Source organism: Gorilla gorilla, chromosome 20 (assembly GCF_029281585.2).
Source record: "Gorilla gorilla gorilla isolate KB3781 chromosome 20, NHGRI_mGorGor1-v2.1_pri, whole genome shotgun sequence".
Taxonomy (NCBI): domain Eukaryota; kingdom Metazoa; phylum Chordata; class Mammalia; order Primates; family Hominidae; genus Gorilla; species Gorilla gorilla.
This window is the reverse complement of record NC_073244.2, coordinates 29,680,354-29,700,200: the sequence shown is the minus strand read 5'-3', so window position 1 is coordinate 29,700,200 and position 19,847 is coordinate 29,680,354. Positions and strand designations below refer to the sequence as shown.

Below are 19,847 nucleotides of genomic sequence, written 5' to 3'. Positions count from 1 at the left end.
GTTATTCAGGACAGAAATGGGTAGAGTTTTTGTCTTGGGCCTTCTGCCTTTGGGTGTGGTGGTAATAGGTAAACATGTGCTCAAATTATTAAAGGCAAATTCTCAAAATGCAGACATAATTAGTCCAGAAAATCTCATCTGAGAAAGAATTTGAGAGGAGGAGGAGAAAGAGAAAAAATGGCTTTTTTTCAGCTAAACATGTCTCAGATCAAGAGCTGTGTCTACTCTGCCTCGTGGAATGCCACGCGTTTAGTACTTGCAAATTTTTACTTCTGTACCTGTATTTTTTCTCCCTAATGAGTTTGTCTTAACTACTTTTAAAAATGCTTATGATAGGCCAGGCGTGGTGGCTCACGTCTGTAATCCCAGCACTTTGGGAGGCCGAGGCGGGCAGATCACCTGAGGTTGGCAGTTCGAGACCAGCGTGACCAACATGGAGAAACCCTGTCTCTACGAAAAATACAAAATTAGCTGGGTGTGGTGATGCATGCCTGTAATCACAGCTACTCGGGAGGCTGAGGCAGGAGAATTGCTTGAACCCGGGAGGCAGAGCTTGTGGTGAGCCGAGATCGTGCCATTCCACTCCAGCCTGGGCAACAGCAAGAGCAAAACTCCGTCTCAAAAAAAAAAAAGAAAAAAAAAAAAAGCTTATGATAGTCAAGGATCTCTGAAAATATTTCTTTTGTATCTACCAGAGCCTTCTCTGCATGATGGCTTCTTATATGCCATGCAGAATTCTCACCATGAATTTGTGATCTGCAATATTAAAAATGTTCTCTTTGTGGCTGTTGAACATGGAAAGGTGTGGATAATCTATTTCTATGGAGAAAACCTGGGATTCTTAGTAAAGATGGTGAACATATAATGTTGAGGTTCTGTTTTTTTATTATCTCTGTGCATTACAGGATTAAGAAAGTGCTCATTTAAACAGGATGGCATTTATTACCCAGAAAGTTTGGAAAAAATTATCAGGATATAGCTGCTTATTAGGGTGTTAAAGAAAGTACTTAAAATCACTATTAAAAATTGTAGAACACGGAAGATACCTGTACCTTGAACTTTCCATGCAACTGATATTTTCTTATGGTTAAATTGAGACTGTAATTTACTTTAGTGGGGGCAATATGGTGCATCAGCATACTATAGAGACTTGTCCTAGTGCAATTGGTATTAATAACTCACTTGCTTAATAAGCTCTCTTACAGATTTTTTCACTACAGAGTTATTTTTCTCTTCATCATTAAGTATCTTTATGCAGGTGATGTGCATAAAACATCACATTTAATCTGGCAGCTGCCCTTTTTTTTTTAGGTTTTCTTTGCATTGATCTTTTTTTGGTAAATGAAAGCTCTCATCTTTGTTTACAGGCCAGAAAAACTGAAAAAAACACAGGCTGTTCCACTTACTGGATGTTTGACAGAATAGTTTTTTGGGGTCAAAACATTGGCATTACTAGTGAACTTTTTAGAAATTCAGGAATTCAGACTTTATTTCAGATCTCCTGAAAAAATAATCTGCATTAACAAGATGTCTAGTTTATCATACACATTAAAATTTGAGTGGTACTGGCCAGGCATGGTGGCTCATGCCTGTAATCCCAGCACTTTGGGAGGCTGAGGCGGGAGGATCACGAGGTCAGGAGATCAAGACCATCCTGGCTAACACAGTGAAACCCCGTCTCTACTAAAAATACAAAAAATTAGCCGGGCGTGGTGGTGGGCACCTGTAGTCCCAGCTACTCGGGAGGCTGAGGCAGGAGAATCACGGAACCCGGGAGGCGGAGCTTGCAGTGAGCTGAGATTGTGCCACTGCGCTCCAGCCTGGGCAACAGAGTGAGACTCTGCCTCAAAAAAAAAAAAATTTTTTTGAGTGGTACCTTCTAACTCAACGTGTCTATTGTGTCTGAAATATATAACAACTATGCCTTTTTCACCTGAAAAAAATACACAAGTCATTCTGTATTATGTAAATATAACACTCAAAAATGTACTTGTTAATATTTATGCCCTCAATTTTACACTTTATCATCTAGACAAGTATCATATATACACTGATATTGTGGGTATTATGCCACTCTCTTTTCTCGGAGTTAGAGAATACATTACAAAACGTTTGTGTGTTGTCAATTATTTTATTGGATAATTTCAGCCACTCTTATAAGTCAGAACCAGTTCTAGTCACTTTCTGATTTTACCTTGAGTCGAATGAAAAATTCTGCCTATAGCCACTTTGTAAATATGTGTGTTTGTGTGTGTTTTTCAGGGACTGTTGACATTTAGGGATGTGGCCATAGAATTCTCTCCGGAGGAGTGGCAATGTCTGGACACTGCACAGCAGAATTTATATAGGAATGTGATGTTAGAGAACTACAGAAACCTGGCCTTCCTGGGTAAGGAAAACTTTAATACTAAGTTTCTAATATAAACTAATGGTTTTACTTCTTTTCTTTTTTTTTTTTTTTTTTTTTTTTGGAGACAGAGTCTTGCTCTGTTGCCCAGACTGGAGTGCAGTGGCGAGATCTTGGCTCATTGCAAGCTCTGCCTCCCAGGTTCACACCATTCTCCTGACTCAGCCTCCCGAGTAACTGGGACTACAGGCACCCAGCACCATGCCCGGCTAATTTTTTTTTTTTTGGTATTTTTAGTAGAGACGGGGTTTCACTGTGTTAGACAGGATGGTCTCGATCTCCTGACCTCATGATCTGCCCGCCTTGGCCTCCCAGAGTGCTGGGATTACAGGCTTCATTTCTGTTTTGTAGAATGTTTTCTGGAAATTTATGCTTTCAGATTTCTGTTTTCAAGAAAATCCTGGGGATTTGTTTGTTTAGAAAAGAATTTCCTCAAGATGTTTCATCTTGACCTGAACTTTCCACATTCCTGAGCTGATCTGTGTCCTTCACTTTAGATTAGTGGTAATTTCAGAAGTTTTTTGGCATAAAATACTGTTACTCACACCTTAAAATCTAATTGCCATCACTAGTTTTTGATACAGTAGTACCAAGCAGTAAAATTAAGAACCTATAAAATTAAAATGTCTTCTAAATATTTAAACATTTCTGTTACAAATTAGTATATTGGGACAATTTATTAGGATATTCTATTATATGCTCTTTACTGAGCACATTACTAAGTTGGCAGGTGGAGAATATGAGCAAGACTCATGTTAGTTATTTTTAATAAAACAGGTATTGCTCTCTCTAAGCCAGACCTGATTACTTGTCTGGAGCAAGGAAAAGAGCCCTGGAATATGAAGCAACATGAGATGGTGGATGAACCCACAGGTAGGTGAGAGTGAATACAACAGACGACAAGGATGAGAGGCCCAAAGTCAAGAAGAAAGCAGGTCTTTAAAGTGATCTGAGAAGCTGTGTTCCAAAGGAAATAGTTTCTGGGAAGCCTGAATTTTTTTTTTAAATTATGCTATCACTTCTGTTAATGCTTATAAAATCTCTAAGAATTCTACTTTCCCTTCAGTGATCTTTCTTCAAGTTTACAGTGACAGCCAGAGTACTGTACATGGCATACAAAAGAGTGCATTTTGCTAATTTTACATTTTGCTCATTTTTTGCATTTTACATTTTGCTAATTAACTGAGTGTATTCATTAGTTTAAACAGGTTTTAAAGTACTGTTTATTTATATATATATATATATAAGATTACATGATCTACAAAAAGCAACATTTTACTTACTGGTCTTCAATTTCAATGACTTTAAATTTTTCTTTTGACTGTTTCGTCTTCCACATACTTTGAGTGCTATGTGTTAAAATAGAAGCATTGACAATAAGAAACAATAGTTTTGCATCGGTGACTGTAAAGAAGGAGCAAACACTTGTTCAAGTATTTATAGACTGGTTTCAGAAAGTAAAAATCTATTTTTGTTGGGTCCTCAGAGTGATAGAATGTCATCTGGGTTTGTAGTGAAGAAGGGTTGTAGCTTGGTCTTAAGTCTGCTGGGTTTGCACAAGGGTCCACCTTTAGTTGTGTTGTTAAAAGGGGCTTGGATAGTTATAATTCTCATTTAATTTTTGGACAGAGTGAATATCCTTCAGGACTTTGCTCTGCAGGGCAGACCCAAGGGCAGGTTTCTGCAGTCAGGTCTGCATATGGTGGGCTTTATATGAGGATGTGGATGAGCATGGCTTTCATCGAGTACAAGAGAGGATTTTCCCAGGTTACTTTGGGTTTCTACATAGGCAGAACCGGCCATGAACTGTGGCTCAGAGAGCTGGAACTGAATCATGGACCTGCTTCAGGGACCACAGTAAAGGCCAAAGTCTGCAGGCCTGCTGCATGGCTATAAATGGGTGTCTTCCTCCAGGCCTCTGGAAGGGCAGAACCTCCCCAAGTCTGTAGCTGGGAAGAGTTTGGGATGGTTACAGAGTACAGTTCAAAATTCTCAGTGGAACCAAGTTAAGTGGAACATTTTCTTGTCCGTAGCCAAAAACAGTAGTACTGTAGTTTGCTGCCTGAATGAGGCTTGCCTTCTAAAAAGGATTACCTTCAATCTTGGGCTTCAGCAGAGTTTCATAACTCCCTTCCTGGATCTCAGAGCTCTCTTAAAGGCACTTATGTTTGAGATGGGGTCTTGCAACATAACCCAGGCAGATCTTAACATTTTGACCGGAAGCAGTTCTCCAACTTTAATGTGCTGTGTAGCTGTCATTACAGGTGTGAACCATGATGCCTGGTTCTCTCACAAACGCATTTTTGTCAGGAATGGCTGCCAAATTTTCTTGCTGTCAGGAGATAAGCAAATAGGGCATCTTTTTTTTTTTTATCTTATTAATGTCACTCTCCATATAAATTTTTATTTTTATTTTCTACTTCAAATTTGTCTGTAGTTTTGGATTCAGACATTTAGGACAATATACTAGAATGTACATGTTGTGTGTGAGTTAGGTAATTAGTATACAGGCAGGCAAATAGGAATTACAGAATTTTCAGCCACTTTTGTCAGCCTGTAACTAAATAATAACATAATGTATTCCTCAAATATTTGTTTTATACATGAAGCTCTAACCATATTTTGCTAAATATATACATAATTTAGCAATTTAAGGCTATAGTTGGTTCTAAACTTGAATTACAGTAATTTTATTTTGTGTAAAAATAGCACATATTTAAAACATAAAAATTGACACTAGTTTCTTTTAAATGCTTATCAAGTTTCTCATTAGCATCTCCTATTTATGATTGTACTACATTTTCTGTGGGATTTTATTGCCATACAATAGATACCAGTAATTTAAAGTGCCTGCCTTCCATGACTGCACAGTTAGTCAAACATTGCCGTTTTCTAGACAAATTATTTGTTAACGTACATTAATGTTGCCAACTAGATTTTATGAGTAAACATTTCTTTCATTATTTTCTTGCAGTTCTACATTAGTGTGTTTTTTAGTGTAAGTTCCTTAATATCAGTTTATTGTTTTTTGGTTTTACTTATGTATTATAATTTTAGACAATTTGCAATTCTGTTTGTATACTTTAAGTCAGTGTGGGATTTAATTAAAAGATAAATGAGCCATATGTCTATCACAATCAGATTATATATGTGTGTTTTTATGTCTACAAATATGACCCCAATTTTGGTTATAGCTTATCTTGTATATATTCTTTCTTATCTCATTTTTTTTTCTTTTTTGTTTTTGAGATGGAGTTTTGCTCTTGTTGCTGAGGCTGGAGTGCAATGCATGATCTTGGCTCACTGCAGCCTCCACCTCCCAGATTCAAGCGATTCTCTTGCCTCAGCCGCTAATGTACCTGGGATATCAGGCATGTACCACCATGCCCGGCTAATTTTGTATTTTTCTTTTAGTAGAGACAGGGTTTCTCTCATGTTGGTTAGGCTGGTCTTGAGCTCCTGACCTCAGGTGATCTGCCTGCCTTGGCCTCCCAAAGTGCTGGGATTACAGGTGTCAGCCACCTTGCCCAGCCTCTTAGTTCACTTTCAATGTTGGTTTTGTCTTGTCTAAGTGAGTAGCCTTTGAAATAGCATTATTTTCACCATGTGTTTAATGATGAATATGTATTTCCTTTGTGTGAAAAAAAGTTCTTGTGATTTGAAGGTAATTTTCAAGAAAATTTATAATTCTTTATTTTTTCTGTTTTTTTCCTAAAATAATTGTTGTAAAAACACATAACATATAATTTACCTTCTTAAATCTATTTCAATGTACATGTCAGGGCCAGGCATGGTGGTGGCTCACTTCTGTAAGACCAGGATTTTGAGAGGCCAGGACAGGAGGATTGCTTGAGCCCAAAAGTTTGAGACCAGCCTGGGCAAAATATGGAGACACCCTCTCTACAAACATTTTTATGTAAGAAATAGCCAGGCATGATGGTGTGTACCTGTGGTCCCAGCTACTTGAGAGATTGAGGGGGCAGGATTATTTGAGCCTGGGAGTGTAAGGCTGCAGTGAGCCATAATGTGCCACTCTACTCAAGCTTGTGTGACAGATTGAGACCCTGTCTCAAAAAACTAAACAAAACTGTATATTTCAGGCCTGTTAATATTAACATTGTTATGCAAAAGACTTCTAGAAATTTTACATCTTGCGAAATTAAAATGCAATGCCCATTAAATAACATTTGACCATTTTATGCGCTCTCTAGCCCTTGACAAACACCCTTCCACTTTCTGTTTTTATGAGTGTGACTATTTTATATATCTTAGTGAAATCATAACATTTATCGTTTCGTTACTAGTTTATTTCAGTTGACATCATCTCAAAGTGTATCTTTAAATGTGACAAGTTTTTTGTGTTTTTTTTTTAAGGTTGAATAATACTCCGTTGAATCAAATATGTCTTCAGGGTCCTATGATGCATATTTTAGATATAGATTCATAAATGGAATTGCTGTATTTGATAATTTTATTTAAAGTACATTTATAACATTATAAAATAATGGGTGCATCCTGCTTTCCACCAACAATCAATATAAGTTTTGTTTGTTTGTTTGTTTTTTGCTTTTTTTTTTTTTTTATTGATCATTCTTGGGTGTTTCTGGCAGAGGGGGATTTGGCAGGGTCATAGGACAATAGTGGAGGGAAGGTCAGCAGATAAACAAGTGAACAAAGGTCTCTGGTTTTCCTAGGCAGAGGACCCTGCGGCCCTCCTCAGTGTTTGTGTCCCTGGGTACTTGAGATTAGGGAGTGGTGATGACTCTTTAACGAGCATGCTGCCTTCAAGCATCTGTTTAACAAAGCACATCTTGCACCGCCCTTAATCCATTTAACCCTGAGTGGACACAGCACATGTTTCAGAGAGCACAGGGTTGGGGGTAAGGTCATACACCAACAGCATCCCAAGGCAGAAGAATTTTTCTTAGTACAGAACAAAATGGAGTCTCCTATGTGTACTTCTTTCTACACAGACACAGCAACAATCTGATTTCTCTATCTTTTCCCCACATTTCCCCCTTTTCTATTCGACAAAACCGCCATCATCATCATGGCCCGTTCTCAATGAGCTGTTGGTTACACCTCCCAGACGGGGTGGTGGCCGGGCAGAGGGGCTCCTCACTTCCCAGAAGGGGCGGCCGGGCAGAGGCGCCCTCCACCTCCCCGACAGGGCAGCGGCCGGGCGGAGGTGCACCCCACCTCCCTCCCGGACGGGGCGGCTGGCCAGGCAGGGGATGCCCCCCACCTCCCTCCTGGACGGGGCGGCTGGCCGGGCGGGGGCTGCCCTCCACCTCCCTCCCGGGCGTTTTTTTTTTGTCTGAGACAAATTCTTGCTCTGTCGCCCAGGGTGGAGTGCAATGGCACGATCCTATCACACTCCAACCTCTGCCTCCTGGGTTCAAGCGATTCTCCTGCCTCAGCCTCCTGACTAGCTGGGATTACAGGCACACGTCACCACACCTGGGTAATTTTTGTATTTTTAGTAGAGACAGGGTTTCACCACGTTAAGCAGGCTGGTCTTGAACTCCTGACCTTGTGATCTGCCTGCCACGGCCTCCCAAAGTGCTGGGATTAAAGGTGTGAACCACTGTGCCCAGCCAAGGGTTTCATTTTGATTGCATTATCAAGAGATTTGGTGTTTTTAAAAAATGGATAGTGACCATTTAAGTGGGTGTGAGGGGATTTTGTTTTTCATTGTGGTTTTAATGCATTTCTCTACAAATTAGTAATTTTGTGTGTCCTTTCAAATGTTTTTTTATTTGTGTTTTTTATGAAAATTTATTTTAATTATTTGTCTATTTCTAAATAAAGTTATTTAACTTTATTGTTCCGTTTTAAAAGTTGTTTATATTTTTTGGATATTCACACTTATCACATGTAATTTGTAAATATTTTCATCCATTTTATAGGAGGCATTATTTCTCTATTAAATGTTTACTTAAATATGCAGAAATTTTGAAGTGTAGTGTAGTTAAATTATTCTGGTTTTTTTCTTTGTTGCTCATGCATTTAATGTTGTATCTAAGAATTTGGCACCAAGACTAATGTCATGTGTTTCATATATATATAGAGAGAGAGAGAGAGAGGAGAAAAAGAGAGAGAGAGAGAGAGAGAGAGATATGGAGTTTCGCTCTGTCACCCAGGCTGGAGTGTAATGGTGTGATCTTGGCTCACTGCAACCCCCACCTCCCGGGTTCAAGCAATTCTTCTGCCTCAGCCTCCTGAGTAGCTGAGACTACAGGCACGCGCCGCCCTGCCTGGCTAATTTTTGTATTTTTAGTAGAGACAGGTTTTCACTATCTTGTTCAGGCTGGTCTGGTCTTGAACTCCTCACCTCGTGATCCACCTATCTCAGCCTCCCAAAGTGCTGGGATTACAGGCATGAGCCACAGTGCCCTGCCTCCCCTCTGTGTGTTTAAGAGATTAAAAATTTATGCGGCTGGGCCTCGTGGCCCAGCGCTTTGGGAGGCTGAGGTGGGTGGATCACGAGGTCAAGATTTCGAGACCAGCCTGGCCAACGTGGTGAAACCCTGTCTCTACTAAAAATACATAAATTAGCCAGACGCTGTGCCCGGTGCCTGTAATCCCAGCTACTCGGGTGGCTGAGGCAGGGTAATCGCTTGAACCCGGGAGGCGGAGGTTGCAGTGAGCCGAGACTGCGCCACTGCACTCCAGCCTGGGTAACAGTGAGACTCCATCTCAAAAAACAACAATAACAAAACAGCAACAACAACAAAGTTACCTTCTTATGTCTAATTAAAAGATTTTCACATATGGTTTAAGGAAATAATCTTTATTTTATCAGAATGGATATTCAGTTTCTAACAGAATTTTTTGAAAAGATTATCTTCCATTGTGTGCTCATGTCAATTTTGTGGGAGATTATTTGGCCATATACAGAAGGGTTCATTTCTGGCCTCTCTACTCTGTTCTTCATCTGTTTATCTGTCTGTGTGAGTACCTCATTGTTTTTGTTATTGTTGCTTTTAGTACGTTTCAAAATCAGAAGTTATAATGCCTTTGTTTTTTTTCCATGGGTGTTTGGCTATAGTTCGTAACAAAATTTTAACATCTCAAACAGTATTTCTTTAAAAAACTACTGTTGGGATTTTTATAAAGATTATATTGAATTTGTGTACCACTGTTGGTTGTATTGACATCTTTGAAAAATTAATTTTTTTATTCCTGTGCAAAAATATGTTGAAGAGTTTTTTATTTTCATGTATTTTTGGATTTTTCAGTTTTAATCTCCAGTTTAATTGAGTTTTGGTCAGAAAACACAAAGTGGATAATATTGATATTCTTAAATTTATTTGTTGTTTTTTTGTGTTTGTTGTTTTTGTTTGGAGACAGGATCTTACTCTGTCACCCAGGCTGGAGTGTATTGGCATAATCTTGACTCGCTGCAGCCTCAACCTACTGGGCTCAAGTTATCTTTCCACCTAAGTCTCTCAAGTAGTTGGGACTACAAACAAAGTACCATGTCTGAATAATTATGTGATTATTTTGTAGGGATAGGGTCTCACTATGTTGCCCAGGCTGGCCTGAAACTTTTAGCTCTAAGTGATCCTCACACCTTGGTCTCTCTAAGTGTTGGGATTATAGGCATGAGCTACACCACCCACCTGGCATTCTTAAATTTAATAAAACTTAGTATGTGTCGTAACAGAATACACCAGGTGCAAATAAAAATATTGCGTATTCCCTTGCTTTTGACTGAAAAGTTTTGTACATGTCTGTTAAACCTAGTTGGTCTATAATATGGTATTGATGTTGATGTTACTCAAACCTTATGCTGCAATGTAATTGTTGATGTTAGATGTCGGACCTGGTAGGAGGTGTTTGGGTCATGGGGCAGAGTCCTTATGAATAGTTTGGCACCATCCTCTTGGTAATCAAAATGTGTGCACTTTATTAATTCAAATGAAAGCTGGTTTGTTAGAAGAACCTGGCTCCTTCACCTCGTACTTGCTCTGTCTGTTATCTTGTGGTGTGTACAGTTAATCTTCGCCTTCAACCGTGATTGTAAGCTTGCTGACACTCTCACCAGAAGCAGATGCTGGCACAGACTTTTTATACAGTCTGCTGAATTGTGAGCCAAATAAACTTGGTTTTTTAATAAATTATCCACTCTCAGGTATTCCTCTATATGCAGAATGATAAATCAGTGTATAATGTTGTCTAGGTTTTCTGTTTTCTTATTCATTTTTATATGAATCTTCTATTTATCGAAAATGGGATTTTGGTGTCTACAATTACCATTTTTATTCTGTTTTAAATATTCTATAGAAGATCTTTAAGGATTTTAAGCATCATCATTATGATAGTAAAGACTTCTGGTCAGCCCCCCGCCCGGCCAGCCACCCCATCTGGGAGGGAGGTAGGGGGCTCAGCCCCCCGCCCGGCCAGCCGCCCCGTCCGGGAGGGAGGTGGGGGGGTCAGCCCCCCGCCCGGCCAGCCGCCCCGTCCGGGAGGGAGGTGGGGGGGGTCAGCCTCCGCCGGGCCAGCCGCCCTGTCCGGGAGGTGAGGGGCGCCTCTGCCCGGCCGCCCCTACTGAGAAGTGAGGAGCCCCTCTGCCCGGCCACCACCCCGTCTGGGAGGTGTACCCAACGGCTCATTGAGAACGGGCCATGATGACAATGGTGGTTTTGTGGAATAGAGGAGGGGGAAAGGTGGGGAAAAGATTGAGAAATCGGATGGTTGCTGTGTCTGTGTAGAAAGAAGTAGACATGGGAGACTTTTCACTTTGTTCTGTACTAAGAAAAATTCTTCTGTCTTGGGATCCTGTTGATCTATGACCTTACCCCCAACCCTGTGCTCTCTGAAACATGTGCTGTGTCCACTCAGGGTTAAATGGATTAAGGGCGGTGCAAGATGTGCTTTGTTAGACAGATGCTTGAAGGCAGCATGCTCGTTAAGAGTCATCACCACTCCCTAATCTCAAGTACCCAGGGACACAAACACTGCGGAGGGCCGCAGGGTCCTCTGCCTAGGAAAACCAGAGACCTTTGTTCACTTGTTTATCTGCTGACCTTCCCTCCACTATTGTCCTATGACCCTGCCAAATCCCCCTCTGCGAGAAACACCCAAGAATGATCAATTAAAAAAAAAAAAAAAAAGACTTCTATATTTGTCTGTGTATTTACATTTAATAGAGAGCTTTATTTTGTATATGGTTTTATGATACTGTCCAGTATTTTTTTTAAAACAAAACTGACTCATTTTAGCGACTCATTTCAGCATTTCTTATTGTTATTTGCAGAGTCTCACATTACTCAGGCTGATCTGAAACTCCTGGTTTCTAGTGTTCTGACAGGCTTGCCTCCTAAAACTGTAGGATTACAGGCATCAGCCCACGGTGCCTGGACACCATGTAGCATTTTTTTTTTTTTTGTAGAACTGTGCTGGTGGTGATGAACACGCTCACTTTTTATTTTGGAAATTTTTTATTTTCATCTTTTTAAAGTGAAATAAATTTAAATCAAGTATTCTTGGTTAGAATTTTTTTTCTTTTATTACATCAAAATTTGGGAATTTCTCACCTTTTTTTATTTTCAAGTAATCTCTGTATTATTTTTTCCCATATTCTTCTTCTAAGATTTTTTAATGAATATGTTAATCTAGTTGACGGTGTCTAATAAAGTTTACATTCCATGTTTTAATTTGGTTTTGCAATTGTATATTTTTGTGTTATATATTTTAGGGTATGCCACTACACATCTGTTAATTGTGCTTTGATATTTTAGTATAATAATTGTGCATGTCAATATTTAACTTTATGCAATTTAAGACAGTCTGGAGCAACATCAAATATGATTGAGCCATATGTCTTTTTCCAATAGAATTATCTCTATGTTTGTTTGCCTGTATAAATATTATCGTTGTATTTTTTATAACTTGTATATTTGTTGTGTGGATTTGTTGTGAATGATTTTCTAATCCTGTGTAGCTGAGTAGTCATAAAATTCTTATAATTTCAACATCCTATTTATTTCTGAATCTATATTTTTTTATGGGAGAAACACTTTTAAATGTGAATATAATTTAAAACTATCATAACTCTGTACTTTTAGTTATTATTATTTTTACTTGTCAAAAAAAACCAAAATTTACCAGAAAATAAATATTTAATTTAGTCATATTAATCATCTTGAAATTTTCATGCAACATATTGCTAAAATGTTTTTACCTTGCAAGCTAAATCTTAATACATATTAAACAACTACCTTTTTTTTTTTCTTGAGATGGAATTTTGCTCTTGTTGCCCAGGCTGGAGTGTAATGGCGCAATCTCGGCTCACCACAACCACTGCCTCCTGGGTTCAAGTCATTCTCCTGCCTCAGTCTTTGAGTAGCTGGGATTACAGGCATGTGCCACCACGCACAGCTAATTTTGTATTTTTAGTAGAGAGGGGTTTTCTCCATGTTGGTCAGGCTGATCTCGAACTCCTGACCTCATAATCTGCCTCAGCCTCCCAAGTAGCTGGGATTACAGGCATGTGTCACCACACCTGGCTAATTTTTGTAGTTTTAGTAGAGATGGGGTTTCACCATATTGGCCAGGCTGGCCTTGAACTCCTGACCTTAGGTGATCTGTCCTCCTTGGCCTCCCAAAGTGCCTAAAATACAGGTGTGAGCCACCATGCCTGGCCTGGCCTGGCACATCACTTTTATTTTGCAGCTTCAAAGATTTTTTTTGTCTGTGACTTTTGAAATTGTGCTTATATATGTGTTTGTTATAAATATCTTTCTGTGATCCTAGTTTGTTGAGCTTCTTTATTTTTACATCATTTTTTCTTACTTTTAGGATCTATCAGTTTTTATATTTTTACCTCCACAATTTCTGTTTTTTTGACATCTTAAATATTTTTGTTCTCATCCTCATTTTTCCGATTTTCCATAGTTGTCTCTGTTCCTATTTTAATCAGTGAGTATTATTCATTACCAGTTCATAAAATTAATGTATACATCTTTTTTATGGTTTCTTTCAGAAAATTTTATAATATTTTGGTGGCATCATATTGCCCTATTTTGTATACATTATAATCTTTGATTGAGATTTGGACATTTAAAAAAGCTAACTGTCAAAGTCTTTATAATGTAGTTTTGTCCTGGCATAGTTTGAAAACAACTGTCTTGTCTAATGATTATGGGAATTTCTCAAATATGTTCTTAGGATATGTGTTGTCTGAAATTTTGTGTTTATGTCTTAATTAAGAGTGTTTACTTATGTTACTTTGTAGGAGTCAGTAATCACTTGCTATGCCTGTTTCCTTTCTGTGGTACTGCAGTCTCTCTGCTGCTGTAACATTTTTCTTTGGTCTCAGCAGACTCAAACTTTCATTCCAAATTATGCCACGGTTTCTTTCAACACTTATGTCATGAGAGAGGGAAATCAGTGTTAGGAAAAGCCCCTAAAAGCTGTAAATAAAAATGAATGGGCTACTATTTTACCTTTCTTTTAAAACATAAACCAGGAGTTGGCAATTTACTTCTAAAGGCACTCTGCTATAATGGGAAGCAGGAAAAGCTGTGTCAAGTAAATTTAACAGACTTTTCTTTTTTTTCTGTGTGGTTTTTTGCATTGTGCTCCCCTGAGACACTGCACACACTTAACTCATTCATAAATTTTCCATAGATGTAATTTGATCTGTATGTTTTTGTTACATATATATGTCTATGAAAGAATTAGGGCCTGTGCAGGGTAATGGCGTGAACCCAGGAGGCAGGGCTTGCTGTGAGCCAAGATTGCGCCACTGCACTCCAGCCTGGGTGACAGAGCGAGACTCCGTCTCAAAAACAAACAAACAAAAAAACAAAAATAGAATTAGGGCCTGTGGTATTTTGCAGTGCCATATTGTTTATGTAGTTTCTATAATTTTGTAGGTAAGATTTTTAAACTATATTCATGTGAGTCTAGGTGAGTGGAGTAATTTATTATTTTTAGTTTTTTTTTTTTCAGGTATATGTCCTCATTTTCCTCAAGACTTTTGGCCAGAGCAGAGCATGGAAGATTCTTTTCAAAAAGTATTACTGAGAAAATATGAAAAATGTGGACATGAGAATTTACAGTTAAGAAAAGGTTGTAAAAGTGTGGATGAGTGTAAGGTGCACAAAGAAGGTTATAATAAACTTAACCAGTGTCTCACAACTGCCCAGAGCAAAGTATTTCAATGTGGTAAATATTTGAAAGTCTTCTATAAATTTTTAAATTCAGACAGACATACGATAAGACATACTGGAAAGAAATGCTTCAAATGTAAAAAATGTGTCAAGTCATTTTGCATCCGTTTATACAAAACCCAACATAAATGCGTTTATATTACAGAGAAGTCCTATAAATGTAAAGAATGTGAAAAAACCTTTCATTGGTCCTCAACCCTTACTAATCATAATGAAATTCATACTGAAGATAAACCCTACAAATGTGAAGAATGTGGCAAAGCTTTTAAGCAGCTCTCAACCCTTACTACACATAAAATAATTTGTGCTAAAGAGAAAATCTACAAGTGTGAAGAATGTGGCAAAGCATTTCTATGGTTCTCAACCCTAACTAGACATAAGAGGATACACACTGGAGAGAAACCCTACAAATGTGAAGAATGTGGCAAAGCTTTTAGCCATTCTTCAACCCTTGCTAAACATAAGAGAATTCATACTGGAGAGAAACCCTACAAATGTGAAGAATGTGGCAAAGCTTTTAGCCGTTCTTCAACCCTTGCTAAACATAAGAGAATTCATACTGGAGAGAAACCCTACAAATGTAAAGAATGTGGCAAAGCTTTTAGCAATTCCTCAACCCTTACTAATCATAAGATAACTCATACTGAAGAGAAACCCTACAAATGTAAAGAATGTGACAAAGCTTTTAAGCGACTCTCAACCCTTACTAAACATAAAATAATACATGCTGGAGAGAAACTCTACAAATGTGAAGAATGTGGCAAAGGTTTTAATCGATCTTCAAATCTTACTATACATAAGTTTGTTCATACTGGAGAGAAACCTTACAAGTGTGAAGAATGTGGCAAAGCATTTAACTGGTCCTCAAGCCTTACTAAACATAAAAGATTTCATACTAGAGAGAAACCCTTCAAATGTAAAGAATGTGGCAAAGCATTTATATGGTCTTCAACCCTAACTAGACATAAGAGGATACACACTGGAGAGAAGCCCTACAAATGTGAAGAATGTGGCAAAGCTTTTAGGCAATCCTCAACCCTTACTAAACATAAGATAATTCATACTGGAGAGAAACCCTACAAATTTGAAGAATGTGGCAAAGCTTTTAGACAATCCTTAACCCTTAATAAACATAAGATAATTCATAGTAGAGAGAAACCCTACAAATGTAAAGAATGTGGCAAAGCTTTTAAGCAATTCTCAACCCTTACTACACATAAAATAATTCATGCTGGAAAGAAACTCTACAAATCTGAAGAATGTGGCAAAGCTTTTAATCAATCCTCAAGTCTTTCTACACATAAGATAATTCATACTGGAGAGAAGTCTTACAAGTGTGAAGAATGTGGCAAAGCATTTCTATGGTCCTCAACCCTAAGAAGACATAAGAGGATACACACTGGAGAGAAACCCTACAAATGTGAAGAATGTGGCAAAGCTTTTAGCCATTCTTCAGCCCTTGCTAAACATAAGAGAATTCATACTGGTGAGAAACCCTACAAATGTCAAGAATGTGGCAAAGCTTTTAGCAATTCCTCAACCCTTGCTAATCATAAGATAACTCATACTGAAGAGAAACCCTACAAATGTAAAGAATGTGACAAAGCTTTTAAGCGACTCTCAACCCTTACTAAACATAAAATAATACATGCTGGAGAGAAACTCTACAAATGTGAAGAATGTGGCAAAGGTTTTAATCGATCTTCAAATCTTACTATACATAAGTTTATTCATACTGGAGAGAAACCTTACAAGTGTGAAGAATGTGGCAAAGCATTTAACTGGTCCTCAAGCCTTACTAAACATAAAAGAATTCATACTAGAGAGAAACCCTTCAAATGTAAAGAATGTGGCAAAGCATTTATATGGTCTTCAACCCTAACTAGACATAAGAGGATACACACTGGAGAGAAGCCCTACAAATGTGAAGAATGTGGCAAAGCTTTTAGCCGTTCCTCAACCCTTACTAAGCATAAGACAATTCATACTGGAGAGAAACCCTACAAATGTAAAGAATGTGGCAAAGCTTTTAAGCACTCCTCAGCCCTTGCTAAACATAAAATAATACATGCTGGAGAGAAACTCTACAAATGTGAAGAATGTGGCAAAGCTTTTAATCAATCTTCAAATCTTACGACACATAAGATAATTCATACTAAAGAGAAACCTTCCAAGAGTGAAGAATGTGACAAAGCATTTATCTGGTCCTCAACCCTTACTGAACATAAGAGAATTCATACCAGAGAGAAAACCTACAAATGTGAAGAATGTGGCAAAGCATTTAGCCAGCCTTCACACCTTACTACACATAAGAGGATGCACACTGGAGAGAAACCCTACAAATGTCAAGAATGTGGCAAAGCTTTTAGCCAATCCTCAACCCTTGCTACACATAAGATAATTCATACTGGAGAGAAACCCTACAAATGTGAAGAATGTGGCAAAGCTTTTAGGAAATCTTCAACTCTTACTGAACATAAGATAATTCATACTGGAGAGAAACCCTACAAATGTGAAGAATGTGGCAAAGCATTTAGCCAATCCTCAACCCTAACTAGACATATGAGGATGCACACTGGAGAGAAACCATACAAATGTGAAGAATGTGGCAAAGCTTTTAATCGATCCTCAAAGCTTACTACACATAAGATAATTCATACTGGAGAGAAACCTTACAAGTGTGAAGAATGTGGCAAAGCATTTATATCATCCTCAACCCTAAATGGACATAAGAGAATTCATACTAGAGAGAAACCCTACAAATGTGAAGAATGTGGCAAAGCATTTAGCCAATCTTCAACCCTAACTAGACATAAGAGGTTGCACACCGGAGAGAAACCCTACAAATGTGGAGAATGTGGCAAAGCCTTTAAAGAGTCCTCAGCTCTTACTAAACATAAGATAATTCACACTGGAGAGAAACCCTACAAATGTGAAAAATGTGGCAAAGCCTTTAACCAGTCTTCAATCCTTACTAACCATAAGAAAATTCATACTATCACGCCTGTAATCCCAGCACTTTGGGAGGCCGAGGCGGGCGGATCACGAGGTCAGGAGATCGAGACCATCCTGGCTAACACAGTGAAACCCCGTCTCTACTAAAAAATACAAAAAATTAGCCGGGTGTGGTGGCGGGCGCCTGTAGTCCCAGCTATGCGGGAGGCTGAGGCAGGAGAATGGCGTGAACCCGGGAGGCGGAGCTTGCAGTGAGCCGAGATCGCGCCACTGCACTCAAGCCTGGGCGACAGAGCGAGACTCCGTCTCAAAAAAAAAAAAAAAGAAAATTCATACTAGAGAGAAACCCTACAAATATAAAGAATGTGGCAAATCTTTTAACTGGTCTTCAACCTTTACTAAACATAAGGTAATTCATACTAGAGTAAAACTCTACAAATGTGAAGAATGTGGCAAATCCTTTTTCTGGTCCTCAGCCCTAACCAGACATAAGAAAATTCATACTGGACAGCAACCCTACAAACAGGAAAAATTTGGCAAAGCCTTTAACCAGTTTTCACACCTTACTACAGATAAGATAACTCATATTGGAGAGAAATCTTACAAGTGTGAATAATGTGGTAAAGTCTATAAAAAGTCCTGAATTCTTAACAGACATAAGATTATTCATACTGGAGAGAAACTCTACAAACCTGAAAGATGTGCCAACGCTTTTGACAAGTCAAATTTTTCTAAACATCAAGAAAATCATGCTGCTGAGAAATCCTAGAAATGTGAAGAATGTGACAAAGCATCTAAATGATTGTCACACTTGATCGTAGGTAAGATAATTCATACTGGAGAAGACTACCAGTGTGAACAATGTGGCCAAGCTTTGAACCAATGCTCACACCTTAATGCATAGGAAAGCATTTATACTTGAGAAAAAGTGAACAAATATAGACAAAAAGCCATTAATACCTGCTCACATCGTACTCAAAATCAGAGCGTTCATACTAAATAAGAAGTGTAATTACTGTCAAACGATTGATCAGAAAATATGTCTTTAAAGTACAGAAGAGTATTTATTTTGAAAAAGCATTACAAATATGAAGAGGCATTGTTTATGACCTTTTCTATGGAAAGGTAAGGACATTAAAAATGTAAGATGCATGATGAAAATTTAGGTAGAGAGGATCTTTATGGTTATAATATCAAGTGATGCATGAGGTAGGTGTTCAGATTAATATTCTGCATTATTATGAAAGAAAAACATTCTTAATTTTAGTTAAAGTTTATGATTTATTGTATTTTTATGAAATATATGCAGCATATTTTTAAATTATAAATTGCATGTGAACTTTTCAACTAAACAGTTTTAACATGTTAAATACTATCATGAATTCAATGAAGTGTTATTATGCCAGTAACTTTAACCTATTCCACCTTACTCAAGGGTGTAGGTAAAAGATGGTAAAAATACACTATTTGGTAAGATAATGGACTGACATCTCTAGTGATTTTTTTTGCTAGTGAGTTTTAATTGCCATTAAGTTAAAGAATATTGTTCCCATAGGCTAAATTTTTATTTTTATTTTCACATTTAAATTTATTTGACTTAATTTTTGTGGATACCTAATATGTGTACATATTATGCCATATGTGGCATATTTTGATACGGACACAAAATATATAACAATCACATTAGACTAAATGCAGTCTCCATTACCTCTAGCATGTATTCTTTGTATTACAAATAATTCAATTCTACAGTTTTAGTTATTTTTAAATGTACAATTAAATTGTTATTGTCTACAGGATTATTTTTATGGTCATAATAAAACTTATATACAAACATAGTTAAAATCCATATATTTCTGAGTCCCAAATCTTTTTTAAATTTTTCATATATTTTTCTTCGAACATGCGGCCTCTGCCTGCAAGCACATATGGACTGTTAGTATTGATTTACATAGAGTTAAATATACACATCTATTAGTCTAAGATGAATCTTAGGTGTAAATAAATTATGGAGTGTGTTTAAGTTTGAAACTATTTTTGGCAGAAAAAAGCAATATTGGAAAAAAATCATTTTAAGAAGGTGTCTAATTTACTACAAAACAAAAATTCTCAAAAATGCTGAAAGCAAATTTATACTCTGCTTTGTGTTGAATTTCTTGCTGTACAATCTTTTGGCTTATGGTTCAGAGTCTCCCCGTGCAAATTCTGTTTTAACTTGACTGGTACTCATGCTAGACCCATAATTTTTTGTTGTTGTTGTTTAATAGGTTTTTTGTTTGCTTAATTGTTTTTTGTTGTTGTTG

General features: G+C 37.7%; 1 protein-coding gene and 1 long non-coding RNA gene across 7 annotated transcripts in view; one reads left to right on the top strand and one right to left on the bottom strand.

Annotated features, from left to right (window-relative positions):
* ZNF91 (zinc finger protein 91) overlaps positions 1 to 19,847 on the top strand; it is a 167,732-nt gene that overhangs the window by 114,639 nt on the left and 33,246 nt on the right. For 2 of the 6 annotated variants that reach the window (XM_031004093.3, XM_055372320.2), the window contains exons 2-4: positions 2,263 to 2,389; positions 3,185 to 3,280; positions 14,369 to 19,395. In XM_031004093.3, coding sequence (XP_030859953.2) covers positions 2,263 to 2,389; positions 3,185 to 3,280; positions 14,369 to 17,691 — 3,546 coding nt within the window. In that variant the 3' untranslated portion in view covers positions 17,692 to 19,395. Of the gene's footprint in view, positions 1 to 2,262; positions 2,390 to 3,184; positions 3,281 to 14,353; positions 19,396 to 19,847 lie in introns of those variants that run through there. The other 4 variants (XM_031004095.3, XM_031004094.3, XM_055372322.2 and 1 more) reach the window with 4 other exon arrangements.
* Positions 1 to 19,847, bottom strand: part of LOC115931586 (uncharacterized) — a 35,895-nt gene that overhangs the window by 3,475 nt on the left and 12,573 nt on the right. The window contains exon 3 of the long non-coding RNA XR_004068046.3: positions 3,691 to 3,756. This is a non-coding gene — a long non-coding RNA (uncharacterized lncRNA). The remainder of the gene's footprint in view (positions 1 to 3,690; positions 3,757 to 19,847) is intronic.